Below are 22,440 nucleotides of genomic sequence, written 5' to 3' on the forward strand. Positions count from 1 at the left end.
AACTGAAATCATACTTCCAAAACTTGAGCAAAGGGGTCACAAGCTCTTTAACGTGACCAACTCAGCTAAATCACAAAACAAAAATCTAACTAAAACACAATATAATCATACAATTCTCTATAAGTCGAATATAACCAACACAACCAAGACTGATATACATTTATCTAAAAACGTAATACAAAACTACAGATTCCCATGTGCTTAGCTCAATATACAGCCTTGGAATGTTATTCAACACCGCTAACCCATCGTTCCCGACCGGTTCCGATCTGTGATCAAACTAAAAGATGGAAACAATAGGGGGTCAGATTAAACTGAATGAGAAGTAACAATCCAACACAACAAAACACAGTAATTCAAATCATAGGTTTAAAAGCAACATCAGTTCCCTAGATCTATGTGCGCACAGGGAGTCTAGTTTGAGAGGTGTCCCATAGCTCCAAGGCTATGTCGCTCTCGGGTGAAGCTAGTCAATATCTGAATGACAATTCGCTTCAAAACAGGGAGTAGGGAACAATGTTCCTCAACTCCGTCAATGACCAGTTTGCAAGCCCGATCCATTGACCATATCATAATATCAGCATAAACATTTACAACAACATTTGTCTCAACAATTTTCAATTCAAAAGAGCTTTAGTAAAAAGTTTATTTTCAAGAATGTAGTCTGATCAGACCCTTTAAGGGACTGCTACTACTCACCAAAAAGAACGCTTCAAGAAGCTAAGTCTGGTACTCCGCGATCACTAGAAGGGCTCCTCGATAATGTCGCCTCCTGAAGCATAACAAATATAGCATCACAACAAAGCATACGATACTACAACTAGGTTCATATAGCTCATTGCATCTCTTCCTAAGAATGTATCTCAGTTCCATCTTCTATTCTAATACATCTAATCATAAAAGAATTATGCATGTTCGAACTCAAATCACAATAGGCCATTAAGGCGACATAGTCATGCTCTAAAATTCATTTAGATCTTCTAAAGATTATCCACCTTCATAATTCTCTTTATTTTTCTATTAAACACTAATATGTACCTTTAAACCGAACATCGAAAATCCTCAAATAACCTAATAATCCCTTCAAGAATATTAAATTATTCAATCAATAACAACTGATATTTCATCCCACTATCAATGATATCCAAGAGAATTTCATAATCCATTTAAGAGCTTCAAGTCATCCATAATCTTACAGTTAACAACATTTTCCACCTATTTCTCCACTTCAATGTTTATAACTTCATACTAGTTATCAAAGTCCATCAAAATAATCCACATTCCACAATTTACTACTAATTATCAATTGGCCATTTCTTTTAATTGAGCAACTTATACAATAAATCTCAAATGTTTAACTTCATGAGGTTTTTGATTGAAAAAAAAATAATTTGGTAAGAGTATGACAATTGAATATGATCAAGAAAAGGAAATCCAATTGCATATATCCGAAAGATGCGGCTAACAAGATCAAATAACTAAATTAACAAAAGAAACTTGACTACCTTCTTGCCCTATAGTGGGATGTGCCGAAAGAAGAGATAGCAAGAAGTCACGATTCTTCGAAAATGCTCAAAAAGGTAGGGCGACATTCATGGTGCAGCTGTTATTATTTTGTTCGTTATTTCCGAAAATCGAGGAACCAGATGGAACAAAGATGATTGTTGGCTTCGATTATTGTTGAAATTCTAAGTTAGAAGAATCATGAAAAGAGGATTTGTTCATGAATTGAAGGATTTATCAAGTAAAGAAGAAATTTCAACCCTAATTTCAGAGGATGTCGAAAAGAGGAGGGAAAGAGCAGTGACAACAGCCGCAATTGTTGAGGTTCGAAGGACTTTCAGTCCGCCATTGTTGGGTTTCGAAGGACTTTCAGTCCGCCATTGTTGGGTTTCGAAGGACTTTCAGTCCGCCATTTTTGGGATTCGAAGGGAAGCTTCAAAGAATGAGGATTGGGGTTTGGCTGATGTTTGGGCTTGATGTCATGAGAGGGGGGAAATTTAGGTATTTTAATCAAAATAAAAGAAAAGGAAAAGAGGGAAGAAATTAAATTGAGAATGTTTCATGTCATGTGTATTTAAGATCATTCTCGCACTGATAATTCTCTTAAACTTACTCGTCTTAAAATATTAATTTCCCAAAGGTTACAATTTTACCCTGTGTAATTTGAGCATGAGATCAATAACATGCATACTTAGAAGAGGAAAATGTGAGAAATCGTTAATGTTGGTTTTTTCATGTGTAATGCATCAGTTAGAAAAGTTTAAGGTTGAATTTTTGAAGAGGTAGATTGAAGATGATCTAGATAAGTGGAGTGAAAAATGACATGGAAAATTGGCATTTGCAAGAGCATATGATGATATAGGAATATTGAGGAGATTATACATGGATGATCGTTTGAATTGATTTTATTTTCTGGCCATTAGTATTAGTTGCGGTCTTGGGGATGAATACATTTTAATCTTTGTTATATACAATCTTTCACGTTGATTTGTTTTAGTACATGTAGATGAACCCATATGTTGGGATTAAGGCTTCGGCCTAGTAGTTGTGCATTTGTCTTGTTAGTGGTCATGAATGGGTCAATCCTTTACTCTTTTTTTCACTTTTAGTGCTCTCTCTCCTCACTGCTCAAATAGTTTGACTTTTCTGTCTCTCTTCAACTTCCTGGTCTCTTGAGCTGTCTCTCTAGTGGCATCTTTAATAGAGTCTGGTTGCTGAAGTGACATTTTGTAATTTTAAATGGTAATTGTAGTAGGCGTGGGCCAGTAGCTTTTTTAAACTGCTCGCTCAAAAATTAGTATATTATACTCCTCATTAAATGTTATTACAGGTTCTCATTAAATTTCCAAATAAACTTTTTAAAAGCAGTTCACTGAAATTAGCGTATTTTACAAGACCCAATATTGATTTATTGTATGTTATATTCGTTGAAAGAATGTGATGATGCAACCAATGTATTAAACTGCTTCATCTCTTGCATGATACAGGAGTACAGTTCATCTGGTGCTATGCCCCTTCTTTATTCGGCAGTTGTAGCTTGCAGTATGTATCTTCTGACCACTTGCATTTCGTCACAGTGGAATGAACTTTCCTATATTCTCCTTGCACACCCTAAGGTATATCATAATACTCCAATTGTGTTTGACTTTCACTTTAAATGATAATTGCTCGTCCTAACATCAGTGCTTTGGTTCTCTTCCACTATCTTTGCAAAAAGTAATTTGATAAACTATCTGGAACTCTGCAGTATCTCATTTCTATTATATCTGCCTCATGCTTGAAGTTAAAGGGTGACTGGGACTGTGACATTGTCAATTGTTTTGCACCTGATCCAGTCCTGAAAATTTGGAACTAGATTTTATACCAAGTACCCAGTCACTTAAAATTAGTGTAAAATATTTGTTTTATTTGTTGAGGGGCTAAACATAAATAATTTAAAAATGTTTGCAAAATAGAGAGCAAATTAGTATAATTATTGGATATGATCACTGTGTTAAATAATCTCATGGCACATGTAAATAAAATATCATCAATTCAATCTTAAAGGTATATACGTACTTTATTCGTGAAAATGTAAATAGGTACCCATTTTGGAACTTATACTTAGGCTTAGAATAGGTTTCATCTGTTACTGGATCCAAATCTCTTTTTGTGATTAAGGTTATTGGATCCAAATATTTGAAACCGAAATTGGATGCAATCGAAAATGAGAACAGTTTTCAATTGTGTCGGTTTGTGTCAAATCCTTCGGGTTTGTAATAGGGTGATGGGTATTCGTTTTTTGGTCAACCTTACGTGATGAAAGGAAGTAATTACAATCAGATGCTTGCAAATAATTACCCATGAATGTTTTTACCTGTAGCATGTCTGAAACGAATCTTTAAACAAATATAAGTGGCTAAATATGTCTCAATTTGACAGGTGGACATCTTTGTTGATGCAGCCTTTGGAGCTGTCCGCAAGAATATCAACTTCCTTCAGATCAAGTTGTCAACAGATGAAAATCAATTTAATTCAAATCTTAGTCAGAGTGCTGATAAAATAGTTAACTTCTATTGCCTGCAATGTGAGGCATCTTTGCAGTTTCTCCAGTCGTTGTGTCAAAATAAATCATTTCGAGAACGACTTCTGAGGAATAAGGTTTCTACTTTATTTTTTGCAAATATAGTTTTGTTCTTCTTTTTCAAACTGTTACCTTTCAGTATGATTTGTGGCTAGTCGTTAAGATAAGACACGTATCTTGATGCAGAAAATGATTTTAACAATATTTTCTGTGTATATTTGGTGGGCATTGCTACACTGGGGACAAAAAGTTTGACGGTTGTGTTACTTAATATTTTGATATCAATGGCATATTTGAGTTCTGTTTTTTTTCCATAATAGAGCTTCAGTATGTAGCAATAAGTCATGTGTATTGGTCTCACCATGCGCGCATTGTTATGCTATTGTTTGAAAATTTGATCGAGCATTGGTGGATACGAAAGGAGGGGATATATAATGATGCACTGAACATCTAGGGCCCTACAGACTAGAAAAGTTTAGAATCACAACATATGGTTGTGCTGGCTTCAAGGGCAAATTGGATGTCTGAAATTCTCGATTGTTCCCTATTGAGTTGGGTATAAGTTCGACAAAAAGGATGTTCAGATGAGCTTCTGGTTAAATCACTGCTGAAGTCTAGATCAAAGTCTAAAGGTAGATTCCTTGTGTTTGGCTTTTCTTTAGGTAAATCGGTGATAATTTTTGTTCTGTCGAGATCTGAGACTATGCCAGCTTTATAGGTGACATTGAAAAGAATGGTCAGGACGACGCTAGAGTTTATGGTTCTTTATTGGTTTTGTTTCATGTTTTGTTATCTTGTGTCCAATTATTTGATAATTAGGGGTTTAAAGTTGAGTATTTGGAAGCTCATATTTAGTGGAATAAATGTCAAAATCGCTATAAGTTGCACCATTGATATCATGTTTTATATGGGGATCCCTGGTTAGATGTTCAGTTTTTACTAATCCTCTTGAAAGGGTCTTATTTGTATTATGGAGACGGGGAGGGGTTTCTTGGTACAACATAGAATGGATCCCATATCTTACCCTCAATTATGAAAATATAGAGCCCGCTTGAGCATCATGAACAAGTCAGTCATTGAAAATAAAATGCCAATACTAGTAATATCGGAGTAAAATCTAGAATACTAATGTAACATTGAACCTAGTAACAAGTTGAAGTAGGAGCCTTTTAGGAGGACATATTTTCTTAGGAATTAAGGGAATATATAATCTATTTGTGTTGCTCTCTTGTTCAGTTCGTTGGATATTGAGAGGATTTTGTAATGCACAAGAATAACTAGTTCTTATTGTCGCTTTTATCTGTCATTTGAAAGATCATTGTAACGTTGTTATAATTTACTCCTTAATTTCCATGTTTAAAAGACATATTTTTAAATATGGGTCAAGTCCAATGGTGCAATGGTGACATTTGTTCGCTGGTGACATTTTATTAGTATATCAGATTAAAGAACGGGCATTAGGTCAATGCTCAATTTTAGAGATGTGGCGGCAAATTATGTTTGAATTGAAGTTAGAGTACGTGAGATGTTGTTTTGGCATAGGGGTTTTAACTTCCAAGTACATTTGTTGTAAAGTGGCACACAAAATAGCTCCCACAAAGTGATTGTTTCAAGTATCTAGGGTCAATTTTCTCAAATCTAAAGTAAAGGAGCTAAACACGTTTAGGAGTCTTCAACAAGAGCCATAGTGCAAAAATTGTTGTTTTGGTCGCGGTCACTAGACGACTTTAGAGGTTAGTAATAATAATTTTGTGGTTGTCTCGACCTATATTTCGCTCGCGGTAAGCTCAAAAAAGCTTTAAAATATGGTGATGCGGGTTATATTCTACACTAAGACAACATGTAATGTGTATAAACGGGTAAATCAGATTTAAAAGTAAGATGAGAGAGTTGAAGTTGATAAGAATGAAAAAGATGTTTCGTGCGATACTGAAGATAATTAAAATAGATTAAAGGTATTAGCCTCCCTTTGAGCCTTCGAGCTCAGTAACTCCCAAAATTAACTACTCAACACAACTCATGATTCTTTTTCTCTGTGACTCTCCACCTTTGATACGTTTAACTTTCAACATTTCTGCTTGAATCCATTTCAAGGATTTTCATTAACGTTTTCCACGTCATGTGAGATTCTGATGAGACGGAACTTGCGGTCTTGTGCCCATTTTAGCCCTACTTGTAGTGACACAAAGGCGAATGCGTTTACAGAATCGGTCGCGGTGTTATTTTTCCAAAATATTAGTGAAATAGCTGCTTTCCCAAAATGTGATTTTTGCAAGTTCTTGTGTGACCATTGTTACCTTAAAACGAAGTTCGATACCATTAATTTTAGAGTTTTGGAAATGTAGGGATCGTAGGTATAAATTTATTTACTAATTACAACAAAAAAATAAATGAGTAAAAGAAGGTGAGATAAGAAAATGACTAAAAAGATAAGGAAAATGAAAAGAAAAGAAAAGGACTTTGTTATAATATATTTGTTTTTGGGCTAGAAAAAACATTTGAGGAATGTAGTTTCGGAAACGTTAATAAAGAGTTTAAGCAACAAAGGTTTTCAAACAAGATTCGATGGGAAGATTCGGTTTCTTGTAACCATGTGTGTGACTTAAAGCTTCTGGTTGCCAGAACATTTTAAAGGATCAATTAGTATTTTTTTATTATAGTTGAGGTTCCATTTGTGTTTCTTGTGATTGCCAATTAGCTGAAGCGATTGCTTTTCAAATTGTCACTTTTCGTTGTATATTTAAGATTGTCATCTTTTTATTTAGGTTAGATAATTTTTTTTGTTGCGTATCAATGTAGGAACTTTGTGGAAAAGGAGGAGTCCTTCATCTTGTTCAAGCCACGTTGAAATTGAATATCTTGCCATTGTTGGACTCTATTTCAGTGGTAGCTGCTATTTCTAGGCTAAAAGCTAGAGTCTTGTCCATTGTAAGTCCAAGGAAACGTAATCTTTTCCATGTAACCTTTTAGAATATTGTTGAAAAAATTTTGCCTTTTATGGTTTGGCAAAGTTTTTATGTTACTTTTAAATATTTTAACGTAGAAACAAATCCATGATGGCAGAAAATCATAACAAATGAGCTCCCTAAGTTAGCAATTATGTTTCTTGTTTAGAAAATGTTTTCATGTTCACTGAAACATTATGATCTCATTCAAGTGGAATTTCGATGCTTTTTCATTATTGCTTTTTTTCAAGGGGCTACTATATGGCTAAAGAAGTAATGGTCTTTGGCAGCTATTACATCTCTGTGAAGCTGAAAGTGTTTCTTATCTGGACGAGGTGGCCAGCGTACCTGAAAGTCTGGATTTGGCAAAGTCTGTTGCTGTTGAGGTTAGTGTTAACAGCTGTTTTTCTGAGAGACCGTCTCTTTGAGAGACGTCTCCCAGGCCTGACCCATTAAACCTTAATGTTCACTTATTGTATCATTAATGCTTACTTACATTATCTTAAATACCTACTTACAATATACTTAATGCCCACCGAAAAATTACTTAAAATGTCTACTTACAATATTCTTAATGCCTACTGAGAAACTTAGTCTATTAGCCTACTTACCTTATTCTTAATGTCTACTTATAATATCTTTATTGCCTACGTACAATATACTTAATGCCCACTGAGTAAGTACTTAAGTACTTACAATATTCTGAATGCTTACTTACAATATTCTTAATACCTACCGAAAAGCTTACTCTGTATTTTTCTTTTTGGGCTTGCCCATTCCTAATTAGAGATAGTCTCTCAAAGAGACTGTCTCTTACAAGAATTTGTGTAGTGCTAATTTACCAGTGCTGTTATTTAAGACTTATCTAGAGGGAAATATATATTATTCATTATTATAATTTGTATAGGTTTGGTTGATGATTGGGATACTATTAATGTATTTGATTTGTAGTTCTGAATACCTGTTCCGCTGTATTAGATTAGGGGTGGGACTTATCTAGAGGGAAGATGACCTATCACTAAGCAGCTTATACCAATTCAATTAGCTACATTGCATTGGTAGATTAGGGGTGGGAGTGTGGGACTCAGGAGGCCATAGATTGTTCCATCATCGTGTGATACACCCAGGTATGCTATGTTCTAGAATAGAATCAATATTATCAAAGAAAGAACAAAAGATACAGAGTTAAAGAGAAAAAGAGAATAGAGAGAAGTTTATGAAATATAAGGGGCAAATTTCGAGTATTGCCAACTCCAGTTTTATTCAAAATATTTCACAATGCCTACAATTGCAATATTTGCGTTATTTATACAATGAGTTGTAACTGTCTAAGCCAGTCAAACATAACAACTAATCTACTTAATTATATTCAACTACTATCTTTAGCCTTGTCACTTTTTGTTGCCGCTTCTTTTTCTTTCTTCTTCTGTAGTATGTTTTAAGAAATTTCTTCGCACCTTCCCATGTTGCTTCTGTAACATCCAATCCTTCCCATGAGACCAAGACTTCCTTAGGATGAGATAGTAGTTGTCGAACTTGTAATATGTCAGCAGGTTGTAACAGTATTTTGAAATCAGCTGTGAGAGGAGGAGCTGCAGTTGCTGCACTGTCTGTTCCAACTGCCCTTTTAAGTTTCGAAACATGGAATACGGGATGTATCATACAATTATCTGGTAACTCCAGCTTATAAGCGACCTTCCCTATACGTTGGACAATTTTATGTGGGCCATAATATCATAACCCAAGCTTCTGATTGATCCGTCTAGCGTTCTTTTTCTGTCTATATGGCTGAATTTTCAAAAAACCAAATCCCCCTCCATAAATTCCACTTTTGTCCTTTTTTTTATTTGCATACTGACTCATTCTGTGCTGTGCTTTCACCAAATTGAATTGTAATTCGTCTAAAATAGCATCTCTTTTCTGCAAGAGTTTGTTGATGTCCTATTCTCATGATATGCGGAGGAACACGACCATAAAAAGCTTAAAACGATGCCCTCTTTGTAGACAAATGTGGAGAGGTATTGTAGCTAAATTCAGCCCAATGTAACCGCTTAACCCATCTTGGTTGTTCATTTGCGAAACACCGTAAATACGTTTTGACTACCTTATTTACAATCTTAGTTTGTCCATCGGTTTGAGGATGGAAAGCAGTACTTCACAATAATTGTGTTTGTTGGAATCGAAACAACTCCCACCAAAAAGAACTCATAAAAATCTTGTCTCTATCTGAAATAATAGAAGTAAGGAACCCATGTAATTTGACCACCTCCGTGATGAACCTGTCAGTCACCGTGATTGTTGTAGACGGGTGCTTGAGAGCTATAAAATCACTATACTTCGTACCACCAGTATAGTATCTATTTCTTCAGACTTGGGCAGTCTCTCGATGAAATCCATTGTGACATGTTCCAACACATTGGAAGGTATGTGCAAATTTTGCAATAGTCCTGCAAGGCTTTGATAGTTGGCCTTAGCCCGTTGACAAACCATTCCGCAGCCAACCTTAGGTAGGTTTTGAGTTCACCAGCATGTCCCCCGAACGGAGAATTGTGATACTCCCGCAAAGTAAAACTGGAATAAAAGGTGATGATTTGGCTAACACATATCTTCCCTTGTATAGAACATCATTTTCGACTGTATACCCATTTGGCACTTGATTCCCGAATAGCACAGCTTTTCTAATTCGTGTCAAAGTTGCATCTATTTTGACCTCTTCTTGTAACCACTTCCATTCAATCCCACAAACACTCAACAATGAACTTATCTCTACGGTTGTCTCAAAAATTCGAGAGAGTGCATCTGCTGCTTTTTTGTTCTTTCCTGGGTTGTATTCTATGATGAAATCTAATCCCATTAATTTTATTAACCATTTCTGATAATCTCCACTAATTTCTTGTTGGTCCCATAAGTTCTTTAAGTTTTTTTTGTTCAGTCCTCACAGAAAACTGCTTTCTAAACAAATAATGTTTCCATTTTAAGACGACAACACTATCGCCCTCAATTCTTTCTCATAAATGGACTTGCTACTAGCTCGAACTCCAAGAATTTTGCTATAAAAAGCGATGGGGACCATGGGGTGTTTCTCTTGTAGCAAACAAGCCCCAACCAATAGTGTGATGTGTCAGTCTCAACCACAAATGGCTTCAAAAAATCTGGCATAGCTACCGCAGACACCTGAGTGCCCTGGCCATGTGAGCATACCCCTTCACAAACCGTCGGTAGTAACCTGTGAGTCCCAAGAATCCTCTCAACTCCTTGAGGTTCTTTGGTGTGGGTCAGTTGAGCATAACTTCTATTTTCTCATTGTCAACCGAAACTCCTTGTGCCGAAATAATATGCTCTAAATATGCCACACGTTGTACTCCAAAATCACACTTCCCTTCATTGACCACCAACTGATTCTCCCTCAAACATTGAAACACCCTTGCCACATGTTCACAATGTTCCTGCTCTCCATTACTATATATCAGAATATCATCAAGGAACACCAACACGAACTTTTTGAGATACGGACGAAAAATTTCATTCATCAATGACTGAAATGTTGAAGGTGCATTAGTCAAACCAAAGGGCATAACTAAAAACTAATAATGCCCCTCATGTGTTCATAACGCCGTTTTATGGACATCTTCTTTCTCCATGCGAATTTGGTGGTATCCGGATTTAAGGTTTGATTTGGTAAAGACCGTAGCACCATGAAGTTAGTATAGTAACTCGTCAATCTTGGGAATTGGATATTTTTCGAGTACCGTGGCCTTATTTAAGGCTCTATGGTCTACACAAAACGCCAAGATCCATCTTTCTTCTTGACCAAGAATATCGGACTAGAGAAAGGACTCACAGAGGGTTGCACAATTCCAGCTTTCAACGTGTCCAGCACCAATCTCTCAATCTCATTTTTTTGATTATGGGGATATCGGTATGGTCTGACATTGATGGTTAGTCCCTTCTTTAAGGTTTATAGCATGATCCTGGTTTCTTTGTGGGGGTAAGGTAAGGTGGGATTGAAGGACATCTGCAAATCTATTTAATAGGGTTACAAGAAAATTGGGTTTAGGTTGATTCTTGTTTGGTTCTTCCAAGCCATTATATTCTATCAAAATTTCGCCCGCTTCCTTCCTTAATGTCTTCACCATAGCTTTTAAAGAAATCTTGGCCCTTGTTAGAGCTGGGTTTCCAACCAACTTCACCTTCTTTTCTTGCCACATGAAATTCATCACTTGTGTCTTCCAATTGGTTGTCACCGTTCCCAAAGTTTCGAGCCACTGTATTCCCGAAATCAAGTTTGTGTTTCCCCGTTCTAAAGACAGAAAATCTTGTACCACTTCTATCCCCTGCAGTTGTAACACAAAGCTGCCTACAATTTCCCTGCCCTCGGATTTCAACCCCATTAACCAATACTACTCCAAACCTTTCACAATCTTCACATGGAATCAACCTCTGGACTATAAGCTTCGAAATAAAGTTGTTTGTGGCTCCATAATCTACCATCACCACCAATTCGTCATTTCCGATCTTTCCAAGCAGCTTCATTGTTTTGGGATTGGAGCTACCGACCGCCGAGTTCAAAGAAATGTTAACGGTATTTCCTTCCTCATCCTCTTCCAATTCTTCAACTACGACGTTCTCTATCGATTCCTCCTCATCACCTTCCACCCCAATCAACATACTCATACCTTTCTTGCTACACACATGATTAATGGACTATTTTCCTTCACACTGGAAACATAATCCTTTTTGCTCTTTTTTCTCTAATCTCCTTATCAGATAAACTCTGTACCCGTTCTCCAATATAGTTGGTCTGAGATGGGTTGTTTTTGGTTTGAAGGGTTACTGTATTGTGGCTGGGTGATTTTTGGCTTATGAGATAATTATTGGGTTGTGGGGTAGTTTGGTAATTTGAATGGTTAGAGTTTTTTTGTGGATAAATTTTTAATGGCCCAATTCTTCCTAACCAAGTCAGGGCCCTCAGCTTTTGGTTAATTCTTTTAGCTTATACCATAGCTTGCTCTAAGGTAGTGGGTCCAAAACCTTCAATTCATACTGGACTTCTTCCTTCAATCCCCTCAAGAATGCTCCCACCATGACTGGTTCATCAACCTTCTCCAAGTGTGTCTACTTAGTAACAAACTCCTTCCTGTATTCCGCCACTGATCTCTTCTGTTGAACGGCCACGACCATCCACTGTTCGAACATATTGCCTTCTTCCCCTGGCTGAAAATACTTCAAGATTAAGGCCTTAGTCTCCTGGCAATCAGTTAGTGGTGACCTTTTTTCCTCATATTGATACCACATGAAGGCTTCTCCTTCAAAACTGATCACCGCTACCTCAATCTTTTCCTCCTCCGTCAACCGATAAAATGAAAAGTAATTCTCAGCTTTTCGAATCCATTCGTCGGGGTCTGACCCATTAAAAATTGGTAGATCCAACCTTCTAAATCGCCAATTCGATCCTCTTCCATGTGAATTTCCGTCATTCTGATGTCGTTGGCTGTCCCATTATTTTCTTTTCTTGAACGTCATTCACCTGACAATCTGCTCTTATTCCGTCGTTCACCAACCGCTGTGTATATATCGGCATCTTCATTACTTCTTTCTAATAATTGTGCTTGGCCGTCCATCAAGATGGCAAGAGCCCGATCAGTATTGTCTTGCTTCTGGGTGAATCGGGCCTCCGCAGCCGCCACCTTCACTCGTACTTGTTTGGCGATATCTTCCTTCAAATGCTCCAACCCATATTGTAACTGTTCCAGCCTTTGTTGCGGAATAGGGTTTTCTCCAGGATTCATGACGTCTCTGGTACCGGTTGTGATACACCCAGGTATGGTATGTTCAAGAATAGAATCAATATTATCAAAGAAAGAATGAAAGATACAGAGTTAAAGAGAAAGAGAAAAGAGAGAAGTTTATGAAATATAAGGAGCAAGTATCGAGTATTGCCAACTCTAGTTTTATTCCAAATATTTCATAATGCCTACAATTGCAATATTTGTTTTATTTATACAATGAGTCGTAATCGACTACTGTCTAGCCAGTCAAACATAACAACTAATCTACTCAATTATATTCAACTACTTTCTTTAGCCTTATCACTTTCTGTTGCCCTTCTCTTTCTTTCTTCTTCTGTAGTATATCTTAAGCACCGCCTCCCTACCTCCTTCCCTCTCTATAAGAGGCAGGACACATCGCTAGAAGTTTGATGAGTAGCATTATTTCTGTACTCAACACTAAAGTTTGTGTTACCGGCATAGCACATTCAGTTATATTTTGAAGCTAGAAAAATAGATTCCAAAAATTCTATGTTGTACAAATATGGTTTGGTACATCTGCATTTATTGATCATAGAAGACAATAAATTGAGACAAGCCAAAATAGAATAGGCATTGTCTTTGAACGTTGCATCTGGCTCAACTTTTGCCCTTCCAAGTTTATGAGGCTAACTTCAGGAATTGTATACATTGAGATGAACTTTAACTACTAGCTTCATCTAATAGGCTATATTTAGTTTTAAATTCCAAATGTTTATAATAAAAAGAAGGAAGAAAAAAAATAATAAAACAAGTTAAGAAACCCCTAACCCAGCCTCTGTCCTTAGCCACCTCCATTTCTAACTTGCCCACCCCCTCCATTTCCGACCTCACGTTCCACCTCCCCCGTAATTTCCGACATGTCCCCATCCCCCTCTAGAAATCATATACTCCTTTTCTATTTGTGATTCCTCCATGTACGATTTTTGTTGAGGTCAAGCTAGAAATATTAGTGCCATACTACCAACAATTTAGATCAGTGGGTTGAACTTGAGGATGATTTATGCAGGCTTCATTCTTGTTTGTTTCTATCTCCAATCCAATCATGTACTTCAGTTCATAGTTTTTAGGGTAAATCACTATAATTGGGTTACTGACTTACTGGCCATTACTAAAAGGAGTCGTAATGTTAATCGATGAAAATAGGATGAATGATCATGATATTTGAAGATGATGATGATGAAGAGATGATGAAGATGTAGAACGTCATTTGATTTTCCAGGGAAAGGGCTTCAAAATAAATAATATAATAAATAACTAATCTTATTAAATACTTTTAAAAAATAAATTCAATAGAAACGCCACATGTATACACGTGTACTACCACGTCAAATAGCCATGTCAGCAAGTGATATGATGTTCATGTCACCCAATAGGTAATAGCATTTACATTAAACTACTATATCATGTTCGTCCCAACGAATGCAATTCCAGAAGTTCATCCTAATAAACTTCAAAGGTTAAAAGTTGAGCCTGTCTGAAGCAAATTTTCTTTTTTTGATCATTAAGATAGTGTTATATGCTTGACGTGCTTGTTCTCCTCCTCCATAACCATAATCCCAAAAGATAGGATTGGTTGTTGCTTGGAGATGAAACAATGTTTTACTTTTGTTATCAGATATCATGTATACATTGTAACCCTTCTCCTTTACCTAGGCTTTGGAACTAGGAATGAATGACAAGAGTACACTCACAAGAAGCGTTAAAAATTATTTGAAATCTAGAAATTATAGTTGAAAAAACTATCAAATTGACGGATCCATGCAAAACATAAACCTGGCAGTGGCACTGAGAATCTATCTTCTAGTATTTTGATTTAGTAGTACAGCTTTCTTCATCTTAACAAATTTTTGGTGTCAACTTTTTCTCCTTTATTTAAAATTAGAGATTGTTGACTCAAGTGTCAGTTTGATTATTTAATCCAAAACGGCAAAGATATGAATGATTCTAGAATACAGATCAGTGAGAGAATGTGCTATGAGATTTACCCATTGATTGAGAATGATGCTGCTTTTTTGTTTAGCATTAAGATATATGCTCATATTTGGGCCTCATCAATTGAATTTAAGCTTGAGTAACAGTGAAAAGGGATTATATTTCTACTAATGACATCTATAATGATCTAGGTTATTACATTATTGAAGACCATGCTCAGCAGAGATTCTAAACTGTTGGAGTGCCACTCGGGCAAAGCATACCCAAGGGGACCATTACAGCTCAATGCATTACGCCTGGCAGATATCTTCTCTGATGATTCAAATTTTAGATCCTACATTACAACATACTTTGTGAGCTCTCTTGTTTGATGCTTTAATATTTTAATACTTGTTATTATTGCAGTTATCAGTTATCATATTATTTCTTAATTATTGTTATGTTCAATTGATTCATAACATACTATTGTTTCAATGTTATATAAGCCAAAATGGCAAGCAAATTTTTACATATATTATGTTTCATGTTTTCTTTTTTAAATACCTTTAGTTTCTTTCTTTTCTCTAATAGCTTAATTTGTTCTTGTGTTGGCTATACTACCAAGGCTGAAGTGCTGGCAGCAATCGTGTCAAACCCTTACCAACAGTTTTTGTCTAGTTGGTGCTCATCTGAATTACCTCTGAAGGAAGAAGATGCTTTATTGGAATATGAACCATATACAATGGCTGGTTTGATTTTGGATTTAAGTTCGACATTGGATACAACCAATGCAAAAATATATGAACCCAACATTATTCCAATCAACAATGCCCAAACTTCTTATGCCCATCAACGAACTTCTCTATTGGTTAAAGTGATTGCCAATCTTCATTGTTTTGTGCCGAAGATTTGCAAAGGTTAGTTTCTGATGCCAAAATCTTGAACATGTGTCTATTATTATCACCAATTAAATGGTTTAGGTAATTAATAATCTAAGTTTTTCCTAAATTGCAGAACAAGAGAGAAATTTTTTTCTTCACAAGTTTCTTGAACGATTAAAATTTGATTGGCAAGACCCGCAGGCTGGATATTCATTCTGTTCTGAAACTCAAAAAGCTGCTATTATCTGCAAGAATCTTCGTATAACTCCCAGCTCACCTCTTTAAAATTGCTAACTAGGATGTTTTGACATAATTTATGTGGCTTTTTGTTTGTATAGGTTCTTTGTTGGGTCATGCAGAATCCTTGATTCCTACTTTTCTTAAGGAGGAAGATGTGCAGCTTTTGAGGTGATTTTCTGTTGTACATGTATTGTGCATCTAAACATGAATAATATTTCTTATCATTAAAAAATAAATTCTAGATTGTCCTTGCAAGAATCAAATTGATTGCAAACTTCAATTGGGAGCATAGGGTGAAAATGCGTATAGGGTTGCGGTCGCGGTAACAGGCGCGAACTGGCTTTTTCTTTTGTCACGGCTTATATTTTTGTTGTGTGAAGCTCGAAAACCTACTTTGTCACGGTTGTCGCAATACGGTTGTGCACTGGAGATTTTTGCACTATAATGGAGAGATTAATGTTTCTTTTAAAATGAGAACTGTTGTGCGGACATTGACTATGTTTCTTGGAATCATTTTGAGTGTCAGATACGGTACTGGTGCTGGATGGTCTGATACTCAAATTGTTGAATGTGGCAACGTGATCAAATGCAATTTTCTTATGTGTAGTCAGCATCCCAAAGATAGTAAACGACACAAAATTTGTTGTGCGTATAATCCATTCTGTCTTATAAAATCTGCTTTTTATTGCACAATAAATTACTGTCCTTTATTGAAGGTTTGTATGGGTTTAGAGTGTCATGTTGGCTGAAAATTGTATCCAAACACAATAAACTGGGCAAAGTCGAGTGTAGGACGCTGGCATTGGGTAGAGTTCACACTTATGATTTTCTTGGAGATCGTGGGCCAGGTTAACCATCACAATACCTGATTTTCCTTGCTGCGGTATTAGTGAGTGAGTCTAGTTTGCATGTTTTTTCCACTTTCGGGTGGAAACTTATCGTTGGAGACGGTTGTTGGCTTTGTATATTTGTATTCGAAGCCATAGGATTGTCAATTGAATTTGTTGGACTGATTACAGATTTGATCTGTGGGGTTTGGAAAGAAAAACGAGAGATAGTTTATATAGATAAATAGTCGCCCGTTGGAGGAAAAGCCTTCTGTATTGCCGAATGAAGCCAAGTTAGAGTAATTTAGGTTAGTTTCCTTCTTCAGGCACATACATTTGCTTGTTGTGCTTCTATATGCTTAACAAATAGTCATGTGTCAAAACATTCAAAACAAGTGCTCGACATTTTCTTGCTGATTTTACTGTTCTCTGTTTTCGTGTTCCATGGTATCTTGTGTTCAAACTTAAAATCCAACAACGACGACGCTTAAATAATTATTGTTTTCATTTTTGTTGCAGGCTTTTCTTTACCCAATTACAGTCGCTCATTGGTCCAATTGATTATGAAGTAAATCGAGCACTGGTAAATGTGTACCCTTTTTGTGACATGGAATTGTTTTCTACCTTGACCTTCCTGTCCTTTGCTGCTTCTTTCATAACGATGGTATTTATTGTCGTTAGGAACTACAAAGTGCAAGAGACTGTTCTCTACATCGAAATGTGGATCTTGATTATAAGACGAGACACCCTAATCTGAGAGAAGTTACGTCGGAAAATTCAGCTGTCCCTGGGGTGGACACTCCTTGCACTAAAGCTGAGACTACAGCTGAAGTTGATGGTGCAGGGTACGAGCAGAAGACATTTGGAAATAAGTCTATGAGACCTTTGGCTGACGGTTTAGCAGAGACACAGAGGGAGGCTCAAAATGCAGAGACAAGTGGTGATTCAAGTTCCACAACTGGAAAGAAGCCCTCTGGTCAAGTTGCTAATGGGGAAATTTCTAAATCAAATGGAAATTTTCGAAAAGCTGTTGGACGTATTCAGGATGATGAAAAGGTGGTAAGGAAACGTAAGCGCTCTATAATGAACGATAAACAAATATCGATAATTGAAAGGGCACTGCAGGATGAACCTGATATGCACAAGAGCACAACTTCTTTACAATCATGGGCTAACAAATTGAGTATCCATGTAAGAACATTGAAGCATTATTCTTTTGGATTACAATAGTTGAGGAAGATATTTTCCATTGATAGATAATGTTATGATTAATGATCATTACATGTGGTCCTTGCAGGGTTCTGAAGTGACACATATGCAGCTGAAAAATTGGTGAGCCAACTTGTGATAGCTTTTATTATGCGCCTTAAGTACGCTAAGATGTTTTGGTCTAGGCAGGGAAATAGTTTTATTAAGCTGCACCGACTTTCATAGTCTGCTCCATTGTTAAAATTATGTTGTGGCATTTTATCTGCTTCATACTGTTTGTCCTGGCCGTAGAAAATATGTCGCAATTGCAGCAACATTCATTTTCGTTTGGCAGTGGCGTTTCACAGTTATTAAGACATACTTTGTGGCTATCCCTCTGTGCTTTGACTAGTTACAGATACATTTCATTACTGTAATTTAAGATGTTTATAACATTATTTTGGATTTAATACAATATCCATTTATTTATCTTATCAACATTTAAAGTACGGATTATAATGACTAATATGGTAAAGTAATAATAACAATTGTTTTAGTTCGATTTTGAATCACACATAAGATAGGATTCGGAGTTTGGCAAATTGAAAATCAGTTACAAAGCGAGTATAATGGCCTTATTTTTATTCCATGTAAGGCAATAGTAAGCAAAATGTGTATAATCAAAATATATATTTAGTGTGAATCCAACTTATTGAAGCTGTCCTTGGAACTTCAACTTATGGTTGTCATGTATTGGCTCATTTTTCTGTCGTATCCATTCTCTGTTTTCAACCCTTTTTCCGTTGCTCCCTTCTGGAATCTTTCTACCTTTGGCGCAAAATTCTTTCCATTTATCTCCTTATACTCTAATTAACCACACCCATTATAACTGCACTGCAAATTAAAAACCCAAAACCCCTCATTTATAATTAATCAAACTCCATCGCTCTTACTCAATCTTTTCTCATGGCTCGCTAGGAACCGACAATCCATCTTAATCACCCGATAACTTCTTGCCTGCACCCACTGAATTCCAATTGCGGTCCGCAGTTCACAACACTACCATCACCACTAATGTTGTGGCTTTTACCGCCACACTGACATTCTGCCTCACCACCACGAACATTTAGTGGCTTCACCACCATACATAGTGCAAAAATAAGGCCACTTCGCATCGAGCGTGTTGTAAAGGTATTAAAAGCGAACAAATATTTTCTATGTTGTAAACATGCAAAAAAAACCGTGTTTTGGGCCGTATCAAGGTATTTCTCATGGTTTTGACCGATATTTAGGCATTTTGATTACCGTATCATAACGATCGTGATCGTTACCGCATTTTTGCACTATGTTCACCACCACAATATTTCTCAATCACATCCTTGCTATTTGTCCACCAACGAAATTATTCCAGCATCATTGAAAATCGAGTTCTTACTAAATCAACTTCAAATATGTGAAGCCCAGATTTAGAAGTATATCTTGATGTTTCTTTGTGACTTCAACTACTAAGGCTTACTCCTATGTTGAATATTTCTAGCTATTTATCCTGTTTTGATTGTCTTATTAGGAAAAATCACCAAATCTATTTTTTTGGTAAGTTTTTAATTGGATATTCGATATTTTGGATACTCGGAAACATATATATATTTGTTTTCTGACTTGAATAATCGAATACCCTGTTATAAGTAGCCAATTCAAGTTGTCGGGTACAAATTTAAATCATTTACTACTCTTGTGCTATTTGAGTTTAATGTATATAAAGAACTACTTGCATTTACTGACATTCTTTTATAAGGGGTCTAACGAAGAAAATATGAATCCTTGATCTAGTCGACAATTTCCTGCATTTTAGAAGTAGATCTTGATTTTTCTTTGCGGCTTTTAAACCATTATGGCGGTTTTATTCTGATTTTTTTGGCTTTCTTTCAAATTTCTTTTGCTCCCTTACACCTTCAAATTTTTATTTCTATTTTCGTTCTACAGAACTCTGATGGTATCACATTTGCAACATTAGTGGATGTCAAGGATTTTAATCTACATTCGTCCGTCCTTCTGATCTTTGGCCAATTTTCATTAAATACAGTTTGCTTGTTTTTCCTTTTCTTTTTTTCAAATGTGTCGTTTTATTAGTGGTGAGTGGCAAAATTGAAGGACGCACTGAGGGGTCTGGATTCTGGATTGTAAGCTCTGTCGAAGTTTCCCAAATGGGTGATGTCGCGGTTAGGGATGAGCACACTTTTCTTGATGATATATGTGATGCTGGCGGCAGTGGCTCGGTTTTTGTGGTAGTGGCGGCAGAGGGCTTAGTATATGTGGTGTCGAAGTGGTGACAGTGGTTTGGCGTATTTAGTGTTGGCGGTAGGGTCTTGGCAGTGGTGGATTGACTTATGCGTTGATGTTTGCTTGATATGATTATGTAGGATTAGTAATTGGTTAGATTAGCAGGACTTAGGAGAGATATAAGTCATTAAGAGATTTGATCAAGAAATGACATCATGCTCCATGATGACTGGAGCTGTAGGGTACAGAAAAACAGTATAACCGTTCTTGGAGCTTTCTCAAATCTAAGGATATGGATAACACCGTTCTTCATGTGAAAGTGAAACTGGGTGATAAGATGATTTTCCAGAGGCACCTAAGGAAGTAATTAAGTATTTAAAGCAGCATCTTATCTTAATCTCAAGGTTTGGTCATGTAATGTAATTCAAGTTGAATCTGTTATCTGGTTAGGAAATTTTATCATGCAATAATTTTCAAATATTGCTGCTTGTATTGTGCCTTAGTGTCCTTGACCCCTTGTTCCTCTTACCTAGACTTATAACCTAGAGTTTTAATTCTGACTCATGAAATTCTTTGTGAACAGGTTGAATAATAGGAAAGCGAAGCTTGCACGAGCTGCCAAAGATGGCCGCCCGACATCTGAGGAGAATACTAAAGCTGACAAGCAAGTCACCCCTCTCAGACGAACAATTTCTGATTCTCCAGAAAGCTACAATGCGGACTTTCCTGTTTCCTCCATGGCCAATAACCACTGCCAGGGATCTGCAAATGGGAGAACTGTTGGAGGGATAATTATGACCCAAAATCTTGTGGGTTTACACCCTGAATCTTCGAGTAGATTAAATATGCCAAATGAATGTCCTACTTCAAACGTGAGTTGTATGAACTTTGCGGCAGGTCAGGATGTTGTACTTACAGATACCCAAGGGAAAGAAATAGCCAAAGGAACTGTGTTTCAGGTGGAAGGTGAATGGCAAAGTTGCAGTCTGGCTGATACTCGAACTTGTGTTGTAGATATTACAGAACTTAAGTCTGAGAGGCTTGTGAGCCTTCCGAATGCATCAGTTGAAGCAGGAGCCACATTTGAACAGGCTGGCGTAAAGATTGGTAACATGAGAGTGCTGTGGGATTCTTGTCGGATGCTCAAGCGATAACGGTATGAACTTCTGTTCCTTCAGTAAGCAAATGATTTCTAGAAAACTCTTAATCAAGAAAACTGGCAATGCTGAGCAGAAAGAAATCTTGGATGAAAAATTTGGTAGCGTAATGGTAGAGTTGTCTCCCCTCCGGCCTCCTTTCCCTGGACGCCTCTTTTTTGAGTACAGTGCCATTTCTTGTATAGCATCTTTTTAACATTTGGCTGTTAATATGCAAGAATAACATTGTATGCCACCTTCCTTATCAGCAATTCGGCGAGTAACGCATGCTTACCAAGAGCCAAGGCCAAGGTCCCGATGATAATGAAAATATGCATGGTTTTTTCTTTATTTAAAACATTGTGCTCGGAGGTGAAAGAACGGGATAGACTGATAAATTTGTTCTGTGTATATGGCTTGTGAGGAGAAGAAATGGAACGGTGCAAGTAACTTGCTACTTTTTTGGAGTATATATGGGTAAAAGGTGAGCTTGCATTAATCTTCAAAAGTGATTTATGTAAAGAAAGGAAAATGAATCTTTCAAATTTATAATTAATGTAGTATTTAAACTACAGTAATTGGAATTTTCATTATTATTCTATATATCATCCCCTCACAAAATTTTCCTATCCAACAAATTGTTGAAGTTGGAAAATTTCTCCCTTTTCATCCCCTTCCCCTTTTTGCTTTGTTGTTGCAATTTGAAGTTCTTTTGTACTATGTTTGAATTGGAGGAAATTGAGTGAAAGAAAGGGGAGGGAAATAGAGGATGCATTTTCTTCCTTTGGATAGAGGGAAGAGCGAAATGAAGAGAAAGGAAACCGAGAGGATTATTTTCACATTTGGCAAATCATTTCAATATTGAAAAGATTCGAAAGGAAAGCGCACTAATATTCTTTTCTATTGATGACGTGCAATTTCGAAAAATTACCTTTTGTATGTTAAGGCTTAGTCCGATGTTAGAATTTTGCTTGCTATTTATCCTGTTTTGATCGTCTTATTAGGAAAAATCACCAAATCTATTTTTTTGGTAAGTTTTTAATTGTATATTCGATATTTTAGATACTCGAAAACATGTATATTTGTGTTCCGAGTTGAATTATCGGAATATCCAATTATAGGTACACAATTGGGGTTGTCGGGTACATAATTTAAA

The 22,440-nt window shown here is 36.5% G+C and overlaps 1 protein-coding gene across 2 annotated transcripts in view; it reads left to right on the plus strand.

Moving 5' to 3' along the window:
• Positions 1–21,939, plus strand: part of LOC130817297 (nodulin homeobox) — a 30,856-nt gene extending 8,917 nt beyond the window's left edge. The window contains exons 5-17 of one of the 2 annotated variants that reach the window (XM_057682921.1): positions 2,991–3,119; positions 3,925–4,143; positions 6,866–6,994; positions 7,302–7,397; positions 14,945–15,106; positions 15,358–15,649; positions 15,747–15,872; positions 15,952–16,021; positions 17,200–17,263; positions 17,362–17,736; positions 17,806–17,871; positions 17,978–18,012; positions 20,732–21,939. In XM_057682921.1, the coding sequence (XP_057538904.1) occupies positions 2,991–3,119; positions 3,925–4,143; positions 6,866–6,994; positions 7,302–7,397; positions 14,945–15,106; positions 15,358–15,649; positions 15,747–15,872; positions 15,952–16,021; positions 17,200–17,263; positions 17,362–17,736; positions 17,806–17,871; positions 17,978–18,012; positions 20,732–21,302 (2,334 nt within the window). In that variant the 3' untranslated portion in view covers positions 21,303–21,939. Of the gene's footprint in view, positions 1–2,990; positions 3,120–3,924; positions 4,144–6,865; positions 6,995–7,301; positions 7,398–14,944; positions 15,107–15,357; positions 15,650–15,746; positions 15,873–15,951; positions 16,022–17,199; positions 17,264–17,361; positions 17,872–17,977; positions 18,013–20,731 lie in introns of both variants that reach the window. The other variant, XM_057682920.1, reaches the window with a different exon arrangement.
• The last annotated feature ends 501 nt before the right edge of the window (positions 21,940–22,440 follow it).

Source organism: Amaranthus tricolor, chromosome 7, assembly GCF_026212465.1.
Source record: "Amaranthus tricolor cultivar Red isolate AtriRed21 chromosome 7, ASM2621246v1, whole genome shotgun sequence".
In the NCBI taxonomy this organism is placed as follows: domain Eukaryota; kingdom Viridiplantae; phylum Streptophyta; class Magnoliopsida; order Caryophyllales; family Amaranthaceae; genus Amaranthus; species Amaranthus tricolor.